Source organism: Chenopodium quinoa, unplaced genomic scaffold, assembly GCF_001683475.1.
Source record: "Chenopodium quinoa cultivar QQ74 unplaced genomic scaffold, ASM168347v1, whole genome shotgun sequence".
In the NCBI taxonomy this organism is placed as follows: Eukaryota; Viridiplantae; Streptophyta; class Magnoliopsida; order Caryophyllales; family Amaranthaceae; genus Chenopodium; species Chenopodium quinoa.
This window is the reverse complement of record NW_018743920.1, coordinates 762,284-789,013: the sequence shown is the minus strand read 5'-3', so window position 1 is coordinate 789,013 and position 26,730 is coordinate 762,284. Positions and strand designations below refer to the sequence as shown.

General features: G+C 33.9%; 3 protein-coding genes across 7 annotated transcripts; 2 read left to right on the top strand and 1 right to left on the bottom strand.

Annotated features, from left to right (window-relative positions):
* Positions 1-726: 726 nt before the first annotated feature.
* LOC110687794 (quinone-oxidoreductase homolog, chloroplastic-like) lies at positions 727-4,563 on the top strand. Its single transcript, XM_021864435.1, has 4 exons — positions 727-990; positions 2,061-2,202; positions 3,364-3,455; positions 3,638-4,563. The coding sequence occupies exons 1-4, from the start codon at positions 925-927 to the stop codon at positions 4,325-4,327; spliced, it is 990 nt and encodes a 329-aa protein (XP_021720127.1). The 5' UTR covers positions 727-924; the 3' UTR covers positions 4,328-4,563.
* A 415-nt stretch (positions 4,564-4,978) lies between these two features.
* LOC110687667 (F-box/LRR-repeat protein At3g58940-like) lies at positions 4,979-7,008 on the bottom strand. The gene is made up of 4 exons (XM_021864294.1): positions 6,856-7,008; positions 5,872-6,792; positions 5,360-5,563; positions 4,979-5,242 (listed from the first exon to the last, which is right to left on the bottom strand). Exons 1-4 carry the CDS (start codon positions 7,006-7,008, stop codon positions 4,979-4,981), a joined length of 1,542 nt encoding a protein of 513 aa, XP_021719986.1.
* Positions 7,009-19,257: 12,249 nt separating this feature from the next.
* Positions 19,258-26,690, top strand: LOC110687793 (serine/threonine-protein kinase MHK-like). 5 transcript variants are annotated; one of them, XM_021864429.1, is made up of 19 exons: positions 19,258-19,512; positions 20,424-20,448; positions 20,550-20,807; positions 20,907-20,985; positions 21,683-21,751; positions 21,869-21,958; positions 22,349-22,487; positions 22,630-22,732; positions 22,920-22,972; positions 23,259-23,325; positions 23,995-24,103; positions 24,192-24,257; positions 24,390-24,458; positions 24,536-24,596; positions 24,690-24,794; positions 25,214-25,248; positions 25,351-25,396; positions 26,114-26,189; positions 26,325-26,690. In XM_021864429.1, exons 3-19 carry the CDS (start codon positions 20,800-20,802, stop codon positions 26,398-26,400), a joined length of 1,251 nt encoding a protein of 416 aa, XP_021720121.1. In that variant the 5' UTR covers positions 19,258-19,512; positions 20,424-20,448; positions 20,550-20,799; the 3' UTR covers positions 26,401-26,690. The 5 variants fall into 5 exon arrangements, with proteins under 5 accessions (XP_021720121.1, XP_021720122.1, XP_021720124.1 ...); XM_021864430.1 differs by lacking the exon at positions 20,424-20,448; XM_021864432.1 differs by having other exon boundaries at positions 19,260-19,512; positions 20,424-20,807; positions 26,328-26,690.
* Positions 26,691-26,730: the final 40 nt, after the last annotated feature.

Here is a 26,730-nt window from a genome sequence, read left to right as displayed (position 1 = left end):
AAAAACAAATGTTATTCTTCTTTTGTTTGTCTACAAATGTTATTCTTCTTCTATTTTATAATACTCAGTAGATTATCACAAATATTAAACACATTTATATTAACGTTATATGACCCATCAACGTTAATATAAATGTGTTAATATTCCATACTCCCTCTATTTCATAATGATCTTTTCATATTGATTGTATTTTTTTAAATTGAGATATAATGATCAAAGTATTGCATGACAATAATATGTTTATATATTAAGGATAATTGAATGTTAATAAACTACTCATGGAGAAGAATTAAATAAAATTCAACATGACTATATTATGTTTTATATATCAAGAGTATTTTAGATTATTCTCTCATCTTATAAATAGTATCAAGATTCCAAATGAGAAAATCATTATAAAATAGAGGGAATATTATTTATACTAGTAAACGAAATTTTGATACGAATACTCTATATTCTACTTGCATAATTTCAATCGTTAATATTTTTAATTATCAATATGTAAAAATTATAAACATTTGATATTAAAATAGTATAAATCGAGACGAATTTAACAAATTCCATGACTATATTTTTGCATAGCTATAAATTATCAAAACTAGTAATACATAAATAATGTAAAAGTCAAACTGTTATAAATATAAAAAAAAAAACGGAGGAAGTAAAATTCTAAATACGACCTCTAAAACTTTAATCAACGCCACAAAGGGGTGCTAACACCCACAATTTTGTACAAATGTGGGCATCCTGTTAACCACGTATTCCCTGTCAAATGCCAATAATGTGATCATATTCATTGACGAAAAAGAAACTCTCCCAAAAAATAAGCCAAATACCAAAAACTCAGAAAGGCCTCCTCAAATAAACTGTGGTAAGAAGATTGAGACTTGAAAGAAAGAATATCATCTGTCATCTGACGCGCAAATGGCTTCCAAACTTATGCACGCGCTTCAATATTCTGGCTATGGTGGTGGAGCTGATTCCTTAAAGGTCCCTAATTTTTTCCTTATATTTTTGTTTTTTTTAAAGAAAGAGTTTGTTATCTAAATTTTAGTTTCCATCGATTTTGATTGATTTTTTTGGTTGTTGTTGGTATTAAATATTAATTGGGCATTTTAAAATCTTGTATATGTATTTCTTGTAATGCATGGGAATTGAAAATGTAAATTTGAGCCAACTTGGTGATTTTATATATAAAATGAATGAATTAGAGAAATTAAGGTGGATTAACAAATGGGGTTTGTTTTCTTTTTATATATTTTTAGTTGTGTAGTAGTTTGACTGTTTGATGGAGTTGAAATTTGAAGAGTATTTATAAGTTTAATTGTTTTATGAATTGAAAATTAGAGTGAATTAGGAATTAAATTGACTGAAAAAGTTGAGGAATGCTGTATATTCCATTTAGTTATGTCCAGGAGCATCTACTAGTCTATTATAAACTGAAGTTTGGGCCCAAATGTTGCTAAGATAATGCATCTATTTACCAACTACAATATGATGTTTTCAATATAATGATTAGAGATTCTCTTCTAGAGTCAATTGATTAAAGGGTAATTGGTAATGAACTAACTTTTCGTAGGATTTTAAATTTGAACTTGCTAATTCCTGCATTGGAAGGATGCACATCGAAGATTCAAAATATGGGAGTTGTGAAATTAATTACATGAATAATGCTTGTATTTTAATATAATGTTTTGCTCATTCTAAGATATACTTAGGTAACTTTGAGATCATTGGAAAAAGAACTAAAGGCGTGCTCGGCAGTATCTTTTATGGTACTAATAAAAAAAAATTGAGTGTTTGGCAATTTAGTGGTTGATGTAGTGTTTAGTAGTGAAGGACATATCATACAAAGTGACCTGACTTTGGTAATCCGTTAGGAAATAAGGAGAGTATAATGTTAGTTACTTTCAAACTTTTCTTCATAGTCACTAATTTATCGGTATATGCCGTGTTTTTAAAATTATGATGCATTTATTGAGTAGGTAAAAGATACAGGTGAATATTCTTGAACCAAAATGATATCTGAAGTCTTCTCATTAGTTTTGTTTATGTTGCAGCACGTTGAGGTTGCTGTTCCTGATCCAAAGGCTGATGAGGTATTGGTTAAGATTGAGGCAGCAACTCTGAATCCGATTGATTGGAAGATACAGGCAGGTGCTCTACGGCCCTTCTTACCCCGCAAGTTCCCCACAATACCTGGTATGTCATACACTCATACTGGCGATACCGCTGTAGTTTTATTTACACTCTTTGCTTGAGGCTTAGAGCATGTTTGGTTAGAGTATTTTTTAGGGTGGGAATGGATTCAATTAAACCATTACCATTACTAAGTGTTTGGTTAGTAGGTTTAGGTAACAATTACCATTACCTAGGGGTAATGGTTTCCACTATTTGTTACCTCTCTAAAACCTAAGGTAACAATTACCCCTACCTTCCTCAAACAAAAAGTAAAGGAGCTATGATTAAGTGATTCCTTTCCATGGCTAAACCAAACAAATGGAAAGGTAAGTGTTAAATAATTCCTTTCCTCCCTCTAATTTGTTTCTTTTCCGCTCCATTTCCAATATCTATACCAAACACCCCATTAACTTATTGCAACTAATAATGTTTGTATTACTCTTCATCAAGCAGCTTGATCATCATCTTCTGTGTTATGTCAAATTTGTGAATGTGTGATTTTAGACTGCACTTAGCTTTTCTTGTTGAGCATGAGGTTTGGGGTGGGTGGATAGCACTGCACCTATGAACCCCAATATTTTGGGTCCATTTAACACTCATCTCCTGCAGGAGTTTATTTCCCTCCCCCCTCCTGCTGATGCATAACCTTCAAAAAGAAAAGTTCAGTTCTTGGTTTTCACTTGACATATATGAGTAGTTTTGTTTATCCACTAGCCCTCCGCTTTTTTGTGAGAAGACTGTGGATGGTAGTAATCAGTGGCAGAAGTTAACCCTCTCTGTGGTGAATTGTGTTGGGACTTGGAAATCTCAAATGTTTGAAGCAGATCAATGCTATTTTAGGATGCAGATACCAGTGTGTTATATCAAATATGCTCAAGAATTAACTCTCTCTATATTGTTGTATTAAGCTGTTATATCGACATTTAAATTCATTACAGGTGTACATCAAGTTCAGAATTTTTTATTTACCATTTTTTAGAAAGGGCTGTGGCTGTGACCATTTTCCTTAAAATGTTCTTAATGTGTAGTGTAAAAAGCATAATAAGGCATAGTACAAATGGTAGCTTGTTAAATTAATGTTTATGATTCTAACTGGTCAATTCTTTGCATGGAAGATGATTTTTCTTGCTTTTTTTTTTTTTTTTTTTGGGTAGCTAAAAATCGTCTTTTGTGTTGGTTCAGGAACTGATGTTGCTGGGGAGGTAGTCCAGGCTGGATCTGCTGTAAAGAGGTTCAAAACTGGTGACAAGGTCGTGGCCATTCTTAGCCATGCTGTAAGTTGCTTGCTTCCCCAATCTAATTCTTTTAATCGGAATAGATTTTTTGAATTCTGTATGAGTGAAGGGCATGCTGCACATGCTATTTTGATCATAGAGGCCCTATCTCATCAAACAAATAAGTGAGCTTTCTGTGGGCGAAAATTGAAGTTGTGACTGATTAATATTATGACTGACAGAATGGGGGTGGACTGGCTGAATACGCCGTGGCAAAGGAGAACCTGACTGTTACCAGACCACCAGAAGTATCAGCACCCGATGGTGCAGCCCTACCTGTTGCTGCCCTTACTGCTCACCAAGCTCTCACCCAGGCTGCAAACATCAAGCTTGATGGAAGTGGTGAAAGAAAGAACATATTGATCACAGCTGCATCAGGGGGTGTGGGCCACTATGCAGTCCAACTGGCAAAGATGGGAAATACGCATGTAACGGCAACATGTGGAGCTCGCAACCTAGACTTTGTCAAGGGCTTAGGGGCCGATGAGGTTCTTGACTACAAGACCCCGGAAGGGGCGTCCTTAAATAGTCCGTCAGGAAAGAAATACGACTATGTGATCCATGGTGCAAGTGGTATCCCTTGGTCCACCTTTGAACCCAATTTGAGTGCAACAGGTAAGGTGATAGATTTGACTCCCACCCCAAGTGCAATGATGACTTTTGCTTTGAAGAAGCTGACATTCTCTAAGAAGCAGCTGGTTCCTCTGCTTTTGATTCCAAAGACGGAAAACTTTGATTATGTGGTGAATTTGGTGAAGGAAGGAAAGCTTAAAACAGTCATAGACTCGAAACATCCATTGAAGAAAGCTGAAGAAGCTTGGAGTAGGATAATGAGTGGTCATGCTACTGGGAAGATTATCATAGAGCCTTGAATAGAATTTATTGATGTAGACAATATAGCTTGCTTGACTGTAATAAACATGTAAGTTTATAATGGTATATTTTCTTATACTCCGTAATTTGTTTATAAACATAAAAGTTATACGGAGTACTTCCTAATGAAGAAGTTATTAGGTTTTGGGCATATACTATTTTTGCCAACTTATTTCTTGGTTATAAACTTGTATACTGTAATCCTGTATAATTAACCTCTTTTTGAGTTTGATGAGAGCCTGAGAGGCAAGGAGGCCAATAAAGTATGTGGTGTATGGTGGTTGAATCCACGCCATGGGATGTTGAGATGGTCTCAATATGAGGTTGCCGACGAAGTTTCCCCAGATTTTGTTACGCTTCACAGCAAATTCAAGGGAGGAGAAGCAAATCAGACATTTCAAACGGCTTCCGCCCATCTCAAGTATGTTCGATCACTTTTCTCTGATTTTTCAAGATTAAAAGACAACTCCTAGAACACTTTTAAAAAAAACACTTCGTTATAATAAATAAAACACTCATATGAAAATTGATTAGAAAAAAATAACAAAAATCAAAGTGGATAATGTGAAATAATTATTGTGAATAATGCTTCAAGTCAATACAAGTACTCCGTAAAAGAGAAAAGAAAAAACCCGGAGAAAGTACTATAATCAAGATTCATTCATATCCACCAAAAACCTTGCTATTTCTTCAATGGTGTACCATTGAAATCTGAACTCAGGGTTACGCTTTTGGTGGTTTGTCTGTGCCATTTTTACCATCTCTGCCAAACACGTCAACTTCTCCTTCATGTCTTTATTTCCCAGAGTAACTTCAAAATCTTCCATGTTATGCCACCAATATTTATGGCATAATTGCTGCTCACAACAAGATTCATTTTGAGGTTTCTTGTCTGCTAATCTCCTACACAAATACTGAAAACCAAAAAAAAGGAAACACATGCATAGTTATAACAAGTTCTCAACTATTTCAGAAACTTCTTAATCCGTTTTGACAGTTGATTACACTCGAATAGGAATGAATCGGCGTACCTTAACAACATCATAACAATAATAACCATGTAAGACTTGTATAGTCAAGGTATTTGAACAGGTAGCCCAAAAGAGACCATCCACAAAAGCTTCTACTAGATGGCCAAAATCTTTCTTGTTACTATTTTTAATTTCCAGTTCTAGGTGGACATGTTTAAGCTGGGAAATCGGAGTTGCTTGAAATTCATCTAGAACAAATTGAACCTTGCAAAAGAAAACATACAGTACAATGAATAATGTATTTCTAACACATTTTGCAAAAGTTCAGAAAACAAAGATTGTTGCACCTACCATCTTTAGGCTAACTCTAAGAGGTAGCCAAATGCTTTTGTGTCCTCCTATCTGTTCTATGAACTTCTTTAAGCTGATGAACCACGACGTGTCAAGATGACTATACACATTAAAATCGAATCTATACCATAAGGCAGTCGGAAGGTTAACAGAAACAACCTTTGGGATGTTACCATGGACTGAATATTGAAAAATCCTTAGTTTTGACAGTTGATATAAACCTCCTCTGAAACAGCACCATTAAACCTGAAATACTTCAGGTTTGGACAATCTACATAAAGCTTCTGAAGAATTAAAAAAACATAATGTATATCTAAACTCCTTAGATGATTATTAGTAGTAGCTTTGAACCAATCTACACCTTCAAAACTCGAATCACCAGTGATACGTACATTCTCAATAAGTGGAAAAGCTGTTGTGAAGTCTTCAAACAGATTAGGCGCGATTACATGGCAGTAATACAGGGTGAGTTCCCTGAAATTACGACAAGCAGCTGGACTCGTCACCCAATTGTATTCAATACTTTCATAATATAAATTCTCTAGGTTAGTTTCTGTAGTGTCAACATTGTTGAGCAAACCAAATTCACCTGATGCTAGGATGGAAGCCTTCTTTAGCTTAGGAAACTCCGAAAGCTTAAGGGTTTCAAACCAAAACGTGCAATAATCATCTATTGGCTCGATCCCTGGACAACAACTTCCCAAAGTGCTTAATGATTCTTCACTAAGCATAACTTGTCTTAGCCACAGTTGTCGCAGGGATGAAAACGTGCCTGCAGCTGTCGCAGGGAACTTGCACCATCGAATAGTAAGAGATTCGAGCCAGTTTGAAGCTAGTACAGTCGGGTAGGGAAATTCGTAACATACATCTTCCAACGTCTTTTCCCACTCTGTAAACACCTGAGAGTCAATTGTTTGCATGGTAACACACAATTCTTCAACCTTAGTTTTTCCAAACAGATCCATCAACTCATCTACACTAGAAAACTCGTCGTTAAATACAGCCACATCTAACGATAGTCTTAGTACTGATGACTTTTGTTGGCTTATTTTTCCTAAGTTATCTACCACAAAATCCACGAATTTGTCCCTTATTTCGCACACATCGGGCTCTTGCCCGATTGCATCAGCAGATAGTAGTAACTGTAAGGCAAAAGAGTTGTGATCATAACACAAACATGTGCAAATGTTGTAAGAAGTGCATACTCTTTTCCACTCTGTAGACAAAGTTTTTGTTCGAGCTGCGTCTTTAATGGGAACAAATGATAAAATGTGGCGGAGAATGTGTTCCGGCAACTGCGAAATCCGATCTGCCTTTATACATCTACTCTTTCTGGAATTATTCATTGTTCTCACCATATCTGTATAATTTTTTACAAGAAAACAACATTATACTATATACAACAAAAAATACACATTCATGTCAAAATAACAAAAAAACTCTTTCATGCTACCAACGAGGTCTTGGCCGTAAAATACTTAGTAATAAGGATTTGTTACCAAGTACAACATATAGGTCACAGGTTCAAATCCTCATCGTCCTATTTTATAATGCCTTAATTCAACCAAAAACTACGTACCCAACTCAACATTACAATTTAATTTGAAATGAGATATGATATATGCATTTCTAAAATCTAAATATCAAAAGTAAAACATTAAAATAAACATAAATAACACTGTTTGATACGTTGATGCATTAATATGGAGTGACAATTTATTTCTGCATATACTCGTACAATGTTTAAATACTGGTAAGGGTTACATAAATCAAAATTGAAAGTTAAAAAACTAATGACAGTTGAGAAAATACCTAGAAAAGTGAGAGTGAAATTTTCTGTTGTAGAATTGAACGAGTGAGTAATATGAAAAATACGGAAAATGAGTTTTGTTATCTCATTACCTCCGTATATAATTGAAGATTATTTTTTTTTTTTTTATTATTATTTTTTTTTTTCTTCATATACGTATAATTGAACACTTGAAGAGCTTGTTGATACAATTTTATACGAAGTAATACATAAATCTCAAGTATAGATTTTTTCTCCGGGTTAAGGATGCGTTCTATTCACTTGATTTTTACTTATCTTAACTTATTAGCCCTTATTAGAACTTATTTTAGTTATAAATTAAACTTGGATAGCCCTGATTAACCCTTATCACAACTTATTAGAACTTATTTTTATTGAACTTATCTTATCTGAACTTATTAATCTTGAAATAAGTGGAAATAAGGTGAACAGAACAGGGCCTAAACCCTATTCACCTCACCTTATTTTTGTTATGCTGAAATTTAAATTATGTTAAACTAAAATTATTTATGCCAAACTTAAATTATTTTTATTAAACTATAATTATTATTATTCTTTTACGGAAACTGAAATTAATTTTACTAAACTTATATTATATTCCTTCTTTAGAACCGACTTCTATTGAACATAAAATATTTTTAATGAATTGAATTTATTTTGACTGAATTAACTTATTTTTACTGAGTACAATTTTTTTTAAGGTGAACTGAATAGGGCCTTAGTTTCTTAAGCTTATTTCCTTGTAATTATTTTATTCATTTTACTATTTGTACCTCGTTTACTTCACCTTAATTTTGTTGAATAGATTTTCTTTTTTTAATTTAACTGAAATTTATTTTACTGATTCTCTGTTATAATTCTTCTTTAAAGTTACTAATTTTTATTGAACCAAACTAAATTTTATTGAACTTAAATTATTTTTAACGAATATTATTTTTTAAGGTGACCTTAATAGTTTCTAATTAAAAAAAAAATATATATTGGTAGGGTCATAATAATTTAACTAAACTGTTATTGTCTTCTGTGCAGCTAGTCACACCAAGTAGCCGCTTGTAAAAAAAAAAAAAACTAAAATAATTTTAGCTTAGTAAAAAAAAAATATTCAATTTAGTAAAATTAATTTGAATTCAGTAAAAATAATTTCAATTCAATAAAAATTAGTAACTCTAAAGAAAAAATATAATAGACAATCTGTAAAAGTAATTTCAGTTTAGTAATTTAATTTAAGTTCAACAAAAATAGTTTCAATTCAGTAAAATTTTAATCACAGTTTAGCAACAATAAGTTGAAGTGAACATGACCTAACTCTTTAAGTCTTTATTATACTTAGCTTATTGAGTAACCCTTAAGTAATAAAGTAACTCATACAACACTAACAGAGTTATTTCTATATTACTAACTAAGGCCTTGTTTGGTTCACCTTATTTTTACTGATCTGGTTTGGTCTGATCTGATCTGATCTGATTGTCTGATTTGACCAAACTTTGACCTTTAGTGTACGATAATCTATAAGGAAAACATATATCAAGTGGGATCTTGTTAGATTCGTAATAATGTGTAGTTTATTAATATGTAATTTTCATAAGTTTTTTCATTACGAAATTAAGAATATTTAGCGATAAAAAACCGCACATAAAACGATGTTTTGATCTGAATTTATTTTTTCTGATCTGATCTGATGTGAACTTATTTTTTCTGAAATAAGTAAAAATAAGTTGAACTAAACAAGGCCTAAGTATACCATTATAACTCTAATAGAGTAACCCCTATAACACTAATGGAGTGACGGCTGATAAGAAGGTGATAAGGGGAAGGGAAGGGGAGGGCTGGTGCGGGTGAAGGCTGATAAGGAGGTGATGGCCTGTGCTAAAGGTCGGGTTGACGAAAATCATTGAAGGGATTGAGAGAAAATGAAGAGGGGAGGGAAAGAGAGAAATGGCGGGTAAGATAGAAACATGAGCTGTGTTGGCAACCTATTAGATTGGTTACCAACATACAACAGACATCAATGAAACTGAATTACCCTCAAAGGCTCAAAGGTTGTTGGATTGGCTAAAAATTAGATTATGGAAGCAAATTTTTTATCATAATTTATCTCTCTTATTAGCAATTTAATATATCATAAATTTTTATTTGGTCCTCACTCAATAATTTATATAAACACTTTATGCAATTCCTAATATTATGATACGCACGAAACGAAAGGATGTAGTGAGGGTGAGGATCGAACTCTGATCACGCCGGTGGAATATGGAGGGACTCACCGATCCCTCCACTCCTTGATCCTCAGTAGACTATACTCCATTGGCTTTCTTTGAAAGAGTGGAAATAAAGTCTTCAGAGGGGCTTTACAGTAACTTCAGCATTCCTATTTTTCTTTCTTTAGAAAAATTTTATATATGTTAAATTAACCAAACAAAAATATATAATAAGGTCCACTATTATTTAAGGGACCACCAGCCCACCAGGAATCAATAGTGTTTTGCCGTTTCGATTTTATACTCCACCTTTTCTTTTCTTTTCTTTTTTTTTTTCCCTTTAATATTCTTTTTTTTTTCCTCTCTTTTCTTTTGGGGTCTCTTAGAAGTTAGAAGTATCTACTATATTATTTTTTCAAGAAAAAAAAAAGCGCGTTTTCTGCATGATTGGCTACACTGTGTGACTGGCTAATACACATCAAAATACTGATCAGGTAAATTCTGACCAACCGAGCAATCCTTGATCAAATAACCTCTGATCGACCGAGTAACCCCTGACCGATGAGTAATGCCTAATTGAGTAACCCCAGTCACACGATATGGGCAGCCATATATGGAACTTTATGATAAAAAAAATCATTTTTTCCCTCTTTATCTTTTCTCTTATTCACTATGTATTTGTTAATTTCGAATATCCATTAAATATCCATTATTTTAATATTTTATTATTATTTTATGCAATCCATTAAATATTCAAAAAAAAAAATTAAAGCAGCAAGTTTCAATGGTACGAGTACTCCATAAAAAAAATTTAAAAGTTTTGTAAAATTGTAAAATTAATACTTCTTCCGTTTTAGCAATTTTTTGAGTAGATAGATAAGAAAAAATAAAGAGGATGTATGTGATAGGATAGAGATAGATAATTTATTATTACTTCCTTTGTACTCATTTTTTTGCCCCATTGCATATAAATGGATCAAACTTCAAAAAATTTGACCATAAATTTTCATTAATCGAGATAATATACATGTGGGGTCTTTTAGATTCGTCTCGTTGTATATTTTATTAATATCAAGTTTTTATAATTTTTACGCGTATAAAAATGAAGTTATATACATTTTAAAACACGTCCGTGAAAAGTCAAAAAAAAAAAAAAAAGGGACAGAGGGAGTAACTAATAAGGAAAGTGAATGCATCTAGATTGTAACTTTCATTTATAAAAAGGAATGCATCTAATGACAACAAGTTCTTTATACATGCATACATTATATTACTAATTTCGACCACATGTTAAAACTATATATCATTAGTCAAAGTGTATTCACTACATAAATGATGCATTCATTAAGAATAATCTTTGGGTGAAAGTTATTAAGGATAATAAGTTTATTCTTAATACATCCCTTTTTTAGTACAAAAACATGTTAAAAGACTCCCATATATGGAAAAAGATTCTTGCTCAACGTGAACTAGAGAAAAGGTATTCGTTCGAAGATAGGTGATAGCAAAGATATCTTCTTCTGGATTGATAATTGGATGGCTAACCGAAGCCTTTTAGAGCTTCTTGAGATAAATGTCAATCAAGTTGATCTTAACACTAATGTGTGCGACTTTATTTTGCCTAATAAGTTGTGGGATAGACAAAAATTAAGGGGCATTCTTCCTGAAAACATCACAGCTAAAATTAGTGGTATTCCACTACCTCTTAATGGTATGATAGATACCTCCGTTTGGGGGCTCACTACGCATGAAAACTTCACAGTTAAGTCGGCCACTTGGCTAGCTCATAACCTCAACCCCGGTAACAATAATTGGCCTCATCAATGGCTTTGGAAAATAGATATAACCCCTAAGCTTCAAATTTTCTTATGGAAAGTATTCCATAATAGTTTAGGTATTCGAGACACTCTTCACAAAAGAAATATTATCCCGTTAAATATGTGCCCCTTATGCAATCATCAAATTGAAACAATTGACCATCTTTTCATTAATTGCACTAAAACTAGAGAAGTTTGGAACCTCCATTTAACTAAAAAATGGTTAGATTGTACAACCTCAGTTTTTAAATTTAATTGAAACAATAATATACTTAAGAAAACACCCCAACACTTTGAAGAAATTTATTTTCTTTATTTGGAGTATATGGAAAGAGCGAAATGCTATTATCTTCCGCAATGAAACCTTTGACATCTTTCGGATTTACCACCGAGCGCAATTTGCGTTCAATGAGTGGCACCAAATAAGTCTCATAGATACCTTTTTGTCCATGGGATCTCCCATCTCGAGATCCCATAACCATTCTCCTCACATTCATTCTCCACCATTCATTCTCACTTTATGGAAGACACCTCCCAACAACTTCTTCAAACTCAACTTCGATGGTTAGGTTCGCAACAACAGGAATCATCATCAGAGATAGTAGCGGAGCCCTCATCAAGGCATCTACTTTCAACCTCGACAACACCAAAGTATTTATAGCAGAAGCTAAAGCTCTTCATAAAGGAGTCCAACTAGCTCTTCAATGTGGCATTCAGAACATTCAGATTGGAGGTGATAATCTATTAGTCATCAATTCAGTGAAAGGCATTTGGGCAATCCCTTGGCAGATCGAGCATATTATAAAAGATATTCGGTCTCTCCTCACTTGGTTTTATAATTGGAGTATTCAACACATTTACCGAGAGGCAAATTGAGCAGCAGATTGGATCGCTAATGTAAGTCATTTAGTGTATGATAATATGGATATTGATGTTTGTAATAGCTCTAGCCTATTCCTTATTCTTTCTTCTGATACGTTAAGAATTCCCCTCGTGAGGAAGGCTTCCTAATATTATTTTCCTTACCTTTTACAAAAAAAATTAAAAAAAAATTAAGAAAGAAGGAAATATATACATAATAGTTTTAAAACATAAAAAGGAATAATTGGCTCTAACAGTCCTAATTATGGTCGATTTTATTTAGGAAAAATTGTCAGAATTAATACGACCTTTCACTGATCTTCCAAAAATAAAACAAATGATGATTATTGTAAAATAAAACGACCTTTAACACACATTTGTTCAAAATAGTATAAAAAATTGTTAATTTGTTAAAGGTTAAACTAGACACATGTTATGTTGGGATTGGTTAGGATTTTTAAAGAAAAAATTATCAACAAACTAATTATTTGTGATAAAATATACCCCCTCACCAGCCCACCATGGCACCGTCCCCTCCCCAGCCCACCGTGGCACCATCCCCTATTGTCGACCATCCCTTCCCCGCATGCCATATAGAACTTGCCCCCTTCTTTCTCCCTACAACTACAATGGTTCTAAGAGGGTGGGGTTTCAGGATGCATGGGTGCACTATTGTGGTGGTTAGGGTGGGGTTTTAGGTGGGGATTTGTTAAACATCGCCCACAAATTACTACATAAAGCCCGCATTTTATAATTTTTTGACAAATTTGCCCTTTTTATAATTTTAACCGAAAACAAATTTTTCGCACTAAAAAAATGTGGATCACCGAAGAGACGTCGTCGGCAGCGATATGCACCGGAGAGTCGCCATCGTCGCCGGAAAACGAAGTTCGTAACGTATCGTAAGGACGAAATGGTGGCTGGCGCCTAGCCGAGAAGGCCATGCCGTGGTTGTGGCGCCTAGCCAGGACGCCGCCACCGTGGCATAGGCGCCTGGTGGGGAAGCCTCACCCATGGGAGTGGCGCGTGGCCAGGACGCCGGAGCCACGGCCGAGGCGCCTGGCCAGGACGCCGCCACCATGGCGGCGGCGTCCTGGCCAGGCGCCCCCACCGTGGCTCCGGCGTCCTGGCCAGGCGCCACTAGGGGTGGCTTTAAAAAAATATTTTTTTTTTTTAATTTAATTCTCTTTTTTTTTGTTTTTTTTTTTTTGTTTTAAACTTTTTTTTAAACAAGAACATAAAATTAAAAATTAAAAAAAAAAAAGAGGAACATAAAATTTTTTTAAAAAAAAACAACAAAATTTAAAACAAAATAAAAAAAAAAAAATCAGAAACATAAAATTTAAAATTAAAAAAAAGAAAAACAAATTTAAAAAAAAAGAAAAAAAAAATTATTTTCGAAAATAAAATTTCAAATTTAAAAACAAAAAAAAATTAAAAAAAAAAATATATTACGAGGCGCCTAGGCCAGACGCCGTGACGGTGGCGTCTGGCCTTGGCGCCGCCACCGCCTCCAAACTTTTTTTTTTATTTTTTAAAAACAAAATTAATAAAAAATACCTCCTCGCCGGCAAACCGCCGTCCACCCGCCGCCGGTGCCGCCACTTCCTTGCCGGCCGCCTCGACATCGCTCGGAAAGTTTTTTAGAGAGAGAAAGTGGAAGTAGAGAATAGAGAGAAGAAATTGTGTTTTTTACTTTGAGGGCAAAAGTGTCATTTCACTCTAATTTTGTGGGCTTTATGTGGAGATTTGCGGGCGATGTTTAGCAATCCACTTTAGGTGCGCCGATTTGATGGCTAGGCTAAGGTGGGGTTTTGGGATGGTTGCGACAATGCCATGATTTTTAAGAGGGGTGTGTGGGGATGGTGTAGGCCAGTGGTAGCTAGTGTAGGGGAGAGGAGGGGGGTTTCGATGGGGAAAAGGCTAGGGTACGAATGGTCCGGGGGGGTGGGTGGTTTGTGGCCGAGGTAGGGTTAGGGGTCGTAGAGGAAGGGGGGGTATTGGTACGGTGGGGGGGGGGGGGAAGTTGTTAACATAAATTTTTTTTAAGAAATTGATTTAATTATTAAAAAAACCTAACCAATCACAATTTGACACGTCTGGTTAACCTGTTTCATAGGTTGTCAAGCGATCAAGTTCTATTTTGAGCAATTATATGTCAACTGTTGTTTTATTCTGGAATAATCAAACTCTTGACAAATTTTTCTGGTCTCAAATATCAATTAACTCTAGCTGTCCTAACTTTTAAAGGTCTCAACTATCGGTTCTTCCCAAACGATGTTAACATGTTTTTAATGTTTTGGCTAGTTAATAATGCCAATTCTCTTGTTTTCTTAAGGTGGTATGGAAACTTGGGTATATCGATGGTTAGGGTGCGGTGGTTGCATTGGTGGAGAGAAAGAGTGGGGGATAAGAGATTATTTAACTTTTTTTAAAAAAATCACTAAAAACTCAATGCACAACAATTTTAACAAGCTGGTTTACCCGACCATAATAAGATGGTTATGACTCATAAACCGAAGAAATAACGAGCCCTTACTATGTTGATATTTCTATTACTAACGATATTCGATTTTTGTTTGTATAAAATAGGTACGACTAGGATTAATGCACCAATACTATACTATTTCACTATAAACAAACTAATAATAGAACGTAACGAGTAGTAATGTAATAGAAGATTTTTTCGAAAAAATCTTTCTTCGTAGGAGTTAATTAAAATAAGAAACAAGTTTTTCCTTGTTATATATTTATTGATTCATATTTGCGAAAATGATGTTCCTATCCTTTATTCTATAGGAAAAATTCATGGGAATAATCTGACCTTTAGCCCATTCTTTTTTTAATAATCCGACCTTTCGATTATTATTTAATAATCCGACCTTTGGGGGTCTTTAATTTTTATTGGTCCCATTTGACCAGAAACCGGTTGAAGAGGTAAATTTTTTTTTTTTTTGGTTTAAAATACACGGGTCATTACATAATTGGTCAAAAAAAAAACAAAAAAAAAATAAATTAAAAAACCCAATAATTCAGCCACAGCCCACCACCACCCAAACCCAAACCCCAGAACCACCATCCCCCTGTGCCGGTTTGCCCCCTCCTCCTGCGCCGATTTCCCCCCTTGTAACACCCCCAAATCTCCCTCTACGGAATATGTAAAAAATACGTATAAATACCGTAGAGATAGACTTGGGCGTATTACCGCCGCGTGATAACGCAAGGCTTATACTTTAAAAATACTTTTGCAGCGGAAAATTCTTTATTCTTATTAATAAAACTTTAAATAAACTTGTTCATAATTTTTTTTTTGACACAAAACAAAGTCAAACTTTTCCTAAGCTAGGTGAAATTTCCGTGGACTCCCGTATGCATCAATTAACTTCCACCTGAAAAGTTCACCTGCTTACCATAAATGGTAAACAGGGCAAAGCCAAAACAAAAGTACGTATTAGCAAATTATGCTAAGTAGATTATGTGTAAGATAAGTAAAACATAATTTAAATCATTTAGATTTAATTCATAAGAATTCCAATGCCGTACTCAAGTAAGAGTTTTTCCAAATCAATTCTTTCAAGACAAATTTAAAAACTCAATCGATTACGTTCCAAAACCAATTCCTCACTAAGTGTGCACACCCCCCAAGTGGTTTACTTTATAACAAAGGCCAATCTTGAGGAAAGGCTAGGTCATGCAAAGTCCATAGCCTTCTCTAATCCATTCCCTAAGTGGGATTCATAACCATATCGATTGATTGCTTAAGAGCACCTTTTAAAAAAAATCCGTTATACTTGGACATCAATAAACTTGTAAATCATTTTTAATCCAATCCTTTTAATAATTTTAATCGCAATTCAAAGCCTCTTTGATTAACCAAAATCATTAATTTCAAGCCATCATAAAACACAATTTCATATAGTAAAACATAATTTCATACGGCACATAATTTAAGAACTATATTAAAACATAATTTCATAGTCAACTTTCGAAGGTATCAAACCACATAACGTACCTTAATTCCGAATATCAATCAACACTTCGCACTTTTAAAGTTCAATCACGAATACACCTTGCAATTAACATAACCATACGGTTATCACAACATCTTTAGACATAAACCCAAATCTAAGGTGCATGGACTATAAAACTATTTTAAAAATAATACTATAAAATTATTACTGTGAAATAGGTAATTATATTTTAGAAAACTAACCATGAAGAAAATAAAGGAATAAGATTAAAGGAAATTGAATTTGCGTTGGAAAGGATAGGCAGAACTTGAAGAGGTCATAACTCCTTTAATATAACTCTGAATTGGGTGATTCTTGAGCCTAACCTCAAGGATTTTTTGAGAGGAATAATTTTCTGTGAGATAGAAAAATCCAAAAACTGACCAGAAGTGCCCAAAAATTGGCCCCAAAGATATACGGGTAAATTTTCTTTTAGAAAAGAGGAAAAGAAAAATAGGAAAAGTTTGAGGGAAAAGAAGAGTAAAAGAAAAGAAGGGAATCGAGTTTTTAGTGTGAAGAATATGAGAGGTATGAGGGGGTATTTATAGGTGTTTAGGTGATGGGTTTATGACAATTTAGGGTTTATGATTTATGGAAGTTTTGAAGAATAGAAACTAGGGTTTTAAATGTATGGAAGGATATTTGTTTTATTTGATCATGAAATTTAATTTGGTAGGTTTTGAGCTTGGAGTGCAAGTATAGAATAGGATCAAATAATTTTTAGATTTAAGAATAGAAATAAGGAAATTTAAAGGATTTTATTTTTAATAAAATAAATTAAAAATCCTTTAGAAAATTCATGAGTGGCCGAAAATATTGAGCTAAATATTGTTCAATATTTTCGGTCCTCTTATGTTAGTTTAGGGATTTTGTAAAATAAGTTATTTGTCTAAAATTAATGATTCAATAAAGTTTATAATATTTGGAAGAATAAAAATCAATTTTCTTACTAAATTATTGGGGTGGCCGAAAATATGGCCTATAATAATTAATTAAATCAGATTTTGATTATGTAAAATCAAAATACCATTTGATTAGTTTAGGAAATTATTTTATTTCATAAAAATAATTAGTTTAGCAAGATATTAAATAAAAATCAGATTTTTATTATGAAAAATCCGAAAATAACATTTAATTAGTTTAGAAAATTAATTTATTTCATGAAAATAATTTACTTAGAAGGATATTAAATAAAATCAGATTTTTATTTTGTAAAAATCCGAAAATAACATTTATTTAGTTTATTTTATGAAAATAAATAAAATTAGATTTTCATTATGAAAAATCTGAAAATATCATTAGTTCAGGAAATTAATTTTATTAATTAATTTATAGGTATATTTCCTAAAAATAATTAATTTGGAAAGGTATCAAAACAATTATGATTTTTTTTATATGAAATCCGAAAATACAATTTAATTAGTTTAAGGAAATTAATTTAATTAATTTATTTTAACCGAATTAATATAATTTCGGTTTATCTATTTAATTTTTGAGAAATCAAAAATACTATTTATAACATAGGTATAAAATAGTTTCATTTATTGGATTATCCATTTTAATTAGTTTTGTAAAATAATAAGACAAATGATTTAGGCGCCAAAATTTAAATATCATTTTGGCTCCAAAACTAAAATACTCTTTAGAAAATAATTAATTTAGAAAAATACGTCAAAATACGAGACTAAAATACCTTTCAAAAATACGGGGTATTACACCCCTCCCCCACGCCGGTGACGCGACCCACCCTCCCACCGTACTCCTTCAATTTATAATGGATTAGTGGGCTGTGTTGCGAATTTCGGGCGCTATTTTTTTTCGAATTGGTGGCTGTCGATTTGGTGTTTGGGGGCGTGTGGTTGAGTTGGTTGTTATCGGCGGTTTGTGGGCTATTTGTGAGTCTACAACGGTATTGGAGGTGAGAGATGGTGGTGATAGTGGCGAGGGGGGTGGTTTCGGTGACGCTAAGTTTGACAGGAAAAGGAATTAAGCAAAGGAGAAGAGGAAGGGGTGCAGTGGTGGCGGTGAAGTGACGGTGCATCAGTGGCTTTAATTGCTGCCTGGTGGTGCGTGTGAGAGCAGTGAAGTGAGCTGCTGCGATTGTTTGCTGGGTGGCGTGAGGTGGTGCTGATTGTGGCTGCTATGGTGGCAGTGAGGGAGCAGGGTTGTGAGTGAGGGAGATGCGAGGGGGTGGTTCGGTGCTGCCGGTGATGGTAGGGCAAGAGCAGGGGGAGAGTGAATGGGAGGGAGGGAGGGGGAGAGGGAAAGGGAGGTAGGCCGACGGCCGCCGGCGTGTCTGCCGGAGCAGGTACCGGCGGCAGGGGGTTGGCCTGGGCTGGTGGCTGGGCTGGCTCCCTGGTGGCTGGCTGTTTTTTTTATTTTTTTTATTTTTCTGTTTTTCTATTTTTCTGTTTTTTTGTTTTTTTTTGTTTTTGTTTTTTTGTTTTTTGTTTTTTTTAAGTTTTTTTTTTTTTTACCAATTACAGGCCTCCACGTGTCATGTAATCTGTTATAACAGGTTACATCACCGGTTGGGACCAATAAAAATTAAAGACCACCAAAGGTCTGATTATTAAATAATAATCAAAAGGTCGGATTATTAAAAAAGAATGGGCTAAAGGTCGGATTATTGCCATGAATTTTTCCTTATTCTATATCCGATATTTCAAGTGATTATTTTGATAAGGAGCCACCAAAATTAGGATTACCATTAGTTATTTGGTAGTTTAAACTTTTTTTTTCAAAAAGAAAAACGGCCATAGTTAGGACCGGTAGCGTTAATGCTGTTAATGTTTAAACAAAATTTTTTTTTTTTGGGCTTTTTGGAATTTTCTATTATATATTTAATTTTTTAATATCTTTATCTTTATCTTTTTCTTCTTATTTTTAATTATTAAAATTTATTTAAAATATAAATTTATCTGGTTTCTTCTCCTTGAATTTCTTCTGTGAAATTTAAGCCAAAACTCCATTAACAATTTACCCCTTTCTCTCTATCTCTCTCTCAACTCTCTCAACTCTCTCTTTCCTCACTTTTTCTCTCATCTCCTCATCTTCTTTTCGAAGAAATCGCTGGTACATTGTTTATGATCCGAATATTCACATTATTTTTCCTCTGAATTTTCCCTTTTTTTTGGGCTAAAATTGCAAATTGTGAGATTCCTGGGTAAGCTCCAATGTTTCGATCTTAATCTTTATTCGATTATTAGGGTTTTTCTTGATTAATTTTGTTTCTAAATATATATTGTTATCGTAATTTGGGGATTTTTAGCTTTAATTTTATTTATTTATTTATTTTTTGAATTGCATTATTTTTCATTCTACATAAATTCAATTGATCGATATGTGTGATAATATACAATCTTTTTCGTGTTTAGTGTGTTATAGCTACGTTCTTGTTTGCCCTTTTTATTTTCTTGTACAATTTCATTAAAAAATAGTTGTAAAATTCATTGAGTTTCGTTTGTTTGATCCCCTTATTTATTTTTAGGCTTTTCTCTGATAATCTGCATATTTCTTGTAATTCCCAGAGAATAAAAAACAGTACTAGCATTAATTAATACAATTATATTATTTTTGGATTAGATTTTATTTGTTGGGTAGTGAAATTTCATCCAAATTTTCGATGAGCATATGGTAGAAATCCTTTGTTTTTTCATCCTAGAGAGGGATAATTGTTACAGATTTGGGGTTTCTGGATTATATATTTATTATTACTATTATTATTATTATTATTATTCCGACTGACTGTCCATTTGACCTCAAGTTCCCCGGATCGACACACTTCAGATTGGATTAAATCGCGCTTATTTTTCGTATGATGGCTGTATTTGATACTCATATTATGACACTTGGGCACGTATCCATGTCTGAACTTCTAGCCGAGTCTGAGTAACATAGCAACCCTTCTTCCTGTAGAGTGTGTAATTGGATATCTATTTTTGTTTGTTGGGTAATTGCTCTTTTTGTTTCTTCTTATGACGTGTTAATTTGATTATGTTGGCTTTTTATTTTTGGGTATTTTAAGTAGGATATAGATATACTGTGATTAACTGATTTCGATGTGTGTTTATGCAGGTGTCCCATATGGGAAAGATTAGAAGTAAATGGAAATGAAACTTATTAAGTGGAGTATTTTCTTTTCTGTAAAGTGAAACAATTTTTTGTTTAAGCAACTTTTCTTTTCCTGCTGGTGGGTTTTAGATGGTACCAGTTGATTGAAGCAGTTTGCGGCGGCTGAAACTAAGCATGTTGATAGCGTTTTCGTTGGATTTTGTAAATCTATATGATGAGAATCAGGTCTTCAACAAATTTTTTCATATTGTGGTGCAATTGAACACTAACCTTCATCAACAAACAAGTAACAAAGACTTTGTCCCAAAAGAAAGTTATGTTTGGAGGCTATTAGAGGTCCATTGACAATTTTGTACGGGTGTATCCTCATTTTAGAATAATGGACAGGTTAGTATTATGCCGTGTTGGAGTCATTGCGGAAAAAAAATTAGCTTATATTTACCATGTTATTCGATTTGTTCTTTATGCTCTTGTTGTTATGTGCAGATATAAACTTTTGAAAGAGCTTGGAGATGGAACTTGTGGAACTGTATATAAGGCTGTCAATAGAGAGAATTATGAGATTGTAAGTCGTTCTTTAAATACCTCATGGTAGTGTCATCGTTATTTATTAATTTATTTTTTGTGTGTGTAGCAATTTTGGAGCAAAGAAAATCTATCATTTTGTGTTTCTGTGTACTTGTGAATATTGTTTCATTAGATTGATCATGCTCTCTTCATGACATCACTATTCTATCTAGTCTCTTCCAAGCAGCGTATTAAATACTAGTGCTATTTTTTATCAGCATTTGATTAATTTGTTGGCAATATCATTATTGCTCAATTAATCCTATACTCTATTATCTAAGTTACAATATGCATTTTTTTTTTTTTTTTTTTAAATCGAGGCTATCCCTTTTATTCGTCTAGCCTCTTATGCTCACCACATAAATCGACACCTACATAATACAAGCACTTCTGGAAGATTTTGCTGCTTAAAGCCTAGATAACTCAATTTTTTTATGGGAAACCCTTTACTGTGACCTGCTTTTTCTCAACCTAAATGGACCACAGTGAACCCTTTTTCAAATTAGAAAAGGCTGTTATTGCTCTCTCTTTTGTTTAGTTGTGATTTGTGTGGATCTTTTATACTTGCTTCTTATGTATTTGCTACTTTTTTGATTTTGTGATAGTATTATATCATATATTGATGGCTGAGGTTTGAATTTGTTGTTAGACCTGGTTTGTCAGATTGATCGATGGACTGTTCCTTTTATTTACAGGTTGCTGTCAAGAAAATGAAGAGGAAGTTCTATTTTTGGGAAGAATGTGTAAATTTGAGGGAAGTGAAGGTATTTTTACGTTTACCATGGCTAATGTGAAACATTGAATACTACAGGCTTCGTTTGTAGCACTATTTGCTTTCATGCTGTGATAGTGCCCTGACAAGCTACCTACTTCTTTTGCAGTCCCTCCGTAGAATGAGTCATCCCAACATCATAAAGCTGAAAGAAGTTGTACGAGAAAATAATGAGCTGTTTTTTATATTTGAATATATGGTAAGTTTCTAAGCATCATGTTATATGCAATCTTGGTAACATATGTAATATTTGGATACTGACTTAACTTTGGTTTTTAACCTAAAAACTCCATAAATTAGCTATGCTTACTGTGTGTGCCTCTTAAAGATTGATTCCATGTCCTAAATGGTAATTCTCATCATTGACAAAAAACACAATGCATGAATGAGGCTGTAGAGTATATCCAGTCTCTTGCATAGAGATGATGAAAGACTTTATAATTTTTAAGTTTCGGCTGTTGAGGAAATAAGTTAGGCTACTGGATTATGCCAATGAATCTTTTTTAGACTTATTACCAGTTTAGTCACACCATGCCTTTGCTTGCTTGGTTACTGTTGAAGGTTCCATTTTAACCTGTATTTACTTCAGGAATGCAATCTATATCATTTAATGAAGGAACGGCAGAGACCTTTTTCGGAAGAAGAGATAAGAAACCTCTTGACTCAGGTTCTTCAAGGGCTTGCACACATGCATTGGAATGGATACTTTCATCGGGATCTAAAACCTGGTATGATGTTTAGCCATGCCTTGGGATATCAGCACATCAGAAGTTTCATTTAGTGACTATAAAATATGTTCTGTCCTCTAAGTGTGCCTTTTTTTTTTTCACTCTAACCTTTGAATTTTCTTGTGAATTTTGCCCATAAAAGAAAATCTTTTGGTAACGAATGATGTGATCAAAATTGCTGATTTTGGACTCGCCAGGGAGCTTTCATCAATGCCTCCTTATACTGATTATGTTTCAACACGCTGGTGAGTGTATAAAATTCTTCCCCTTTTGTCATATCTATTCTATGCATATACAGTATAATTATGTAATATACTAAAGAGCTCCTGCAGTTATCATCATGTTTTATGTGCATCTGCATCTTCAATAATGTGTAAAGCACTAAAACTATCAAGTGCATCATCTCATATAGATTTTTGTATTGTCTTCCAGGTACCGGGCCCCAGAAGTTCTGTTAAAGTCTTCAACTTACACTCCTGCAATTGGTTTGTTCTCTTAAATTTTTATTTTTATTTTTTTCATTGAGTGCCAGTCCTTTTTTCATCAATCAATAATGTCTTTCACTGCCTTGATAATGTCTTTCATTAAGTGCTGTATTGTTTCCTTTATTTATTTATTTGTTATTATATCCCTGCTAGTAGTATGTGAATTCTAGCATTCTTCTTCTTCTCACTTGTGTATACTACCTGTTTACGTTCCTTTGTCCTAGATGTTCATTAGTCCATTTCTCCATTTCCTTGCAAGCTGCTAAATGCTTTTGTATTATTGCAGATATGTGGGCAATTGGTGCAGTAATGGCTGAACTTTTTACCCTGTGTCCTATTTTCCCCGGAGAAAGGTAATGTTTGATTTAGTCTTAGTGTTCTGTCTTGAAATAATTATTTTAAGTAGAGTAATTTGTAGAATTTTGGTTGACATGTTCTTTGGGGGCATATGTTTTTGCCAATTTATTTGTACCGTTGGAAAAACTTAAATTTCGTTATGGTTTATGTTCTTTACCTTATCTTAGTGATGGTTGCTCCTGCCCCTTGCTTCTTAGTGTTTGAGAGTTTGGAAAGAGGAAAGTACGAACTTGCATAGACATATTTTCCAAAGAAATCACAAAATATATGTGTATGACCTATACTATTTTCATGTTGCCTATCTAAGAATGTTTGTGGCTTGTACCATATTTAAGAACATGATGTCATATATGGCCAGAATAAATTCAAATACCAGTTTGAGAAGGGTTCATATAAAAGCTGAATTTCCTTTAATATATAAAAACTAGTTTTTCTTTTGTACTTAAAAATGAGACACATGACTATAATTTCCGTTCTAAAGTTCTCTTTCCTGGTTGCTTATGAAGCTTACCTTTTTTTTTTGAGCAGTGAATGTTATGCATATCCTACATGTTTTCATCTAGTTTATGCATATTAGCTGAGAACTGGATTGAAGTGCGTTATTTTACTATTATGATCCATTTCTGTATCTGGTGATATTATGCTGATATGGTATCTATGAACAGTGAAATAGATCAGCTGTACAAAATATGCAGTATACTTGGTGCTCCTAATTGGTCTGTGTTTCCGGATGCAAATAATCACGCACAGTTGGTCAATATTTGTCATTCTCAGGTTAGAAATATTCTAGTTATCTACCTATTACGTGCTATTGCTGACTTGCTGTATCTTCTAAATCATGGTTTTTTCCTTAAATCTTTAGATTTTGCCTGTGAATCTGTCGGACATCATCCCAAATGCTAGCTGGGAAGCTGTTGATCTTATCAGCGTATGTATTCCTTGTGTAGAAAATTTATGCCCGTTAAATGTTTGTATTAATGATCATGTTCATTCTTTCTAGTTATTTCCGTGATTATGCGTGTGAATGACAGTATGAATATCACTTTTTCTTGATTCTCAGCAACTGTGTTCTTGGGATCCACTTAAGAGGCCAACAGCAGAGCAGGCGCTGCAGCATCCATTCTTCAATGTATGTAATAATGCAAGTTTAAATTCATAAGGTCTTTCCTGTGTTTGATTGATAACTTTACTTGAGCTATGTGGCAGGTTGCTTCATGGGTCCCTCGTCCAATTCATGATCCTTTACAGAGCAAACCAGAGTATACGAGTAAGCATTTAACACCACATATTATGTCGAACCAGCTTTGTACTAATTCAGTAATTCCTTCGATGATATTTAATTGCCCTTCTTGCTTGACAGAAACAAAGCCAAACCTTGAACTGAACCTGTGGGACTTCGACAGCAAGCCAGATGATTGTTTCCTTGGGCTGTCATTGGCTGTGAACCCTGGTGTTTCAGCTTTAGGTAAGAGATCTATGTTGATTATGATCACCATTTATTTAGAAGCAGTCACTATGAGTACTAGATTGCTGAAAACTATTCTGCTGTGGTGTGCTAGTGTAAGCGGGTATGAGAATTAAGAGGCATAATGATGGGATTATTTCTAGATTTTTCTAGTTGTTTGCTTAAATTGTTGATTTTTCTCGCAAATAAAGGTGCTTTAGGTTCCTTGCTCTTTTTTCTGTTTGGAGAGTCAATGACAACTGTTCGCTTGACCATCAACTGTACTTGATTCTGTTTTCCCTTGAAATTATAATCTTGAGGAGAAACTTGTTTGTTAAATTGTAGGTTTAAGTTTTTTTTTTGTTTTTGACATTTGCTGTAATGAGCCTTAATCTTATATTTTACTTCCTCAAGTTTAATAATGCCATTGTTGTGTGCAGAGATGGGACCTAGTGTATCTGGAGGCACACGGCAGGTTAGCACATAATGCTCAGTAAATTACTTGGAAGTGGTGTACTTTGTTTCGAAATCAGCGCCTTCTGTTCGATCATCTAAAGTTGTATATTTGACCTTGCAGGATATATATTTTTGCTCTAATTTCCAGGATCATCCAGAGCAGTCAGGTAATATTTTGCGTAAGCATTGTGTTACACGAAATGTTAGAACGCTGGTTAGGTAGGCATTTTTCCAGTTAGGCTTGTTGATAAAAGGTACCTCTAGGCTCTTGGTACTTGGTAGGGCTTCTTAAGTTCGTCAATAAATTTACATGGGTATCTCACATTTCTCCTAACGTCAATTTATATTTAACTGCATAGTTCCTTGTAATCTGGTCGATTCATTCGCATTTGAATCACTAGATTTTATTAGTTGACTTGCAACTTCAGCCTTATGTTCTTGGAACTTCTTGGCTCCAGTGAAACAATTTTATCCCTACTATTAGAGTATTAGTAGAACACTAGAATGTACATGCAGGCTTGCAGACACCTTTCCTGCATGATCAAGTCCTTGAATATGCAGATATTAGACCCTAAAACTTATGATTAATACTTCAAACTGCTTCACTTGGGAAAATTTGTTAGGATTTGCCTGGTAAGGATTGTAGGTTTGGGCTATGCTTATGACCTCAATAATTTTACCTTAAATTGTCATTGCCTGCTTTGGAGAAAAATGTTTTGTAATTGGAAAGCAAATATGTATATATATTTGTGCAATGTAAAAGCTGTTATTTTTAAAATAGGCTTGCTGATTTTCGTGTCTCCCAACTCCAAGTTTCAGAACCTAAACTTCTCTCTCTCGATTCTGTGAGCAACTGAGAACTGACGTGCTTCTTTTTAATACAGTTTTCTGGTCACTTTTTTCTCCTTGCCGAAATGGAGCGACTCCTCCAGTTGATCCGTCCTTGTCACTTTCATTCAGGTTGGTAAACTAACTTTGATATTTTGAAACATGATAAGGCCCTCCGAGAAGGTTGAAATTTCTATTTCATCGATTGTTATGAGTCTCAAAGCATTTGTTATCAAATTTATGAACTAACTGAATTGTCGCTTCTAGCAGTTCAATCACGCATCCCCCAATTGGAGTTCCTCATTCAGGATCAGCCTTGCAGCTTTGCAGCCAGGAATATTAAGATGGCCCATTGTTGGCTGTTTCGTCACCCCTACAGCCGAGTCACTATCTCTGAGTGACTTTTAACTCATATTTTTATTTAATTTAATATGGAGGGATCATAGAGATGTAATTATTTCATTTATTTTCCTTATTTCTTATCCAACACAAAAACAATTGTGGTAGGGATCACAGTGATTAACTGATTAAGCTCATTGTAGCTACTTGTAAATATATTTAAGCAGTTAACGGTCGAGTAAGCAGTCATTTCTGACTTGTTCAACTAATTTTAATTGCAACTCTTTTCAGTAATTTTCCTTTTAACACAGTAGGTTATATGCTGCCATACTGG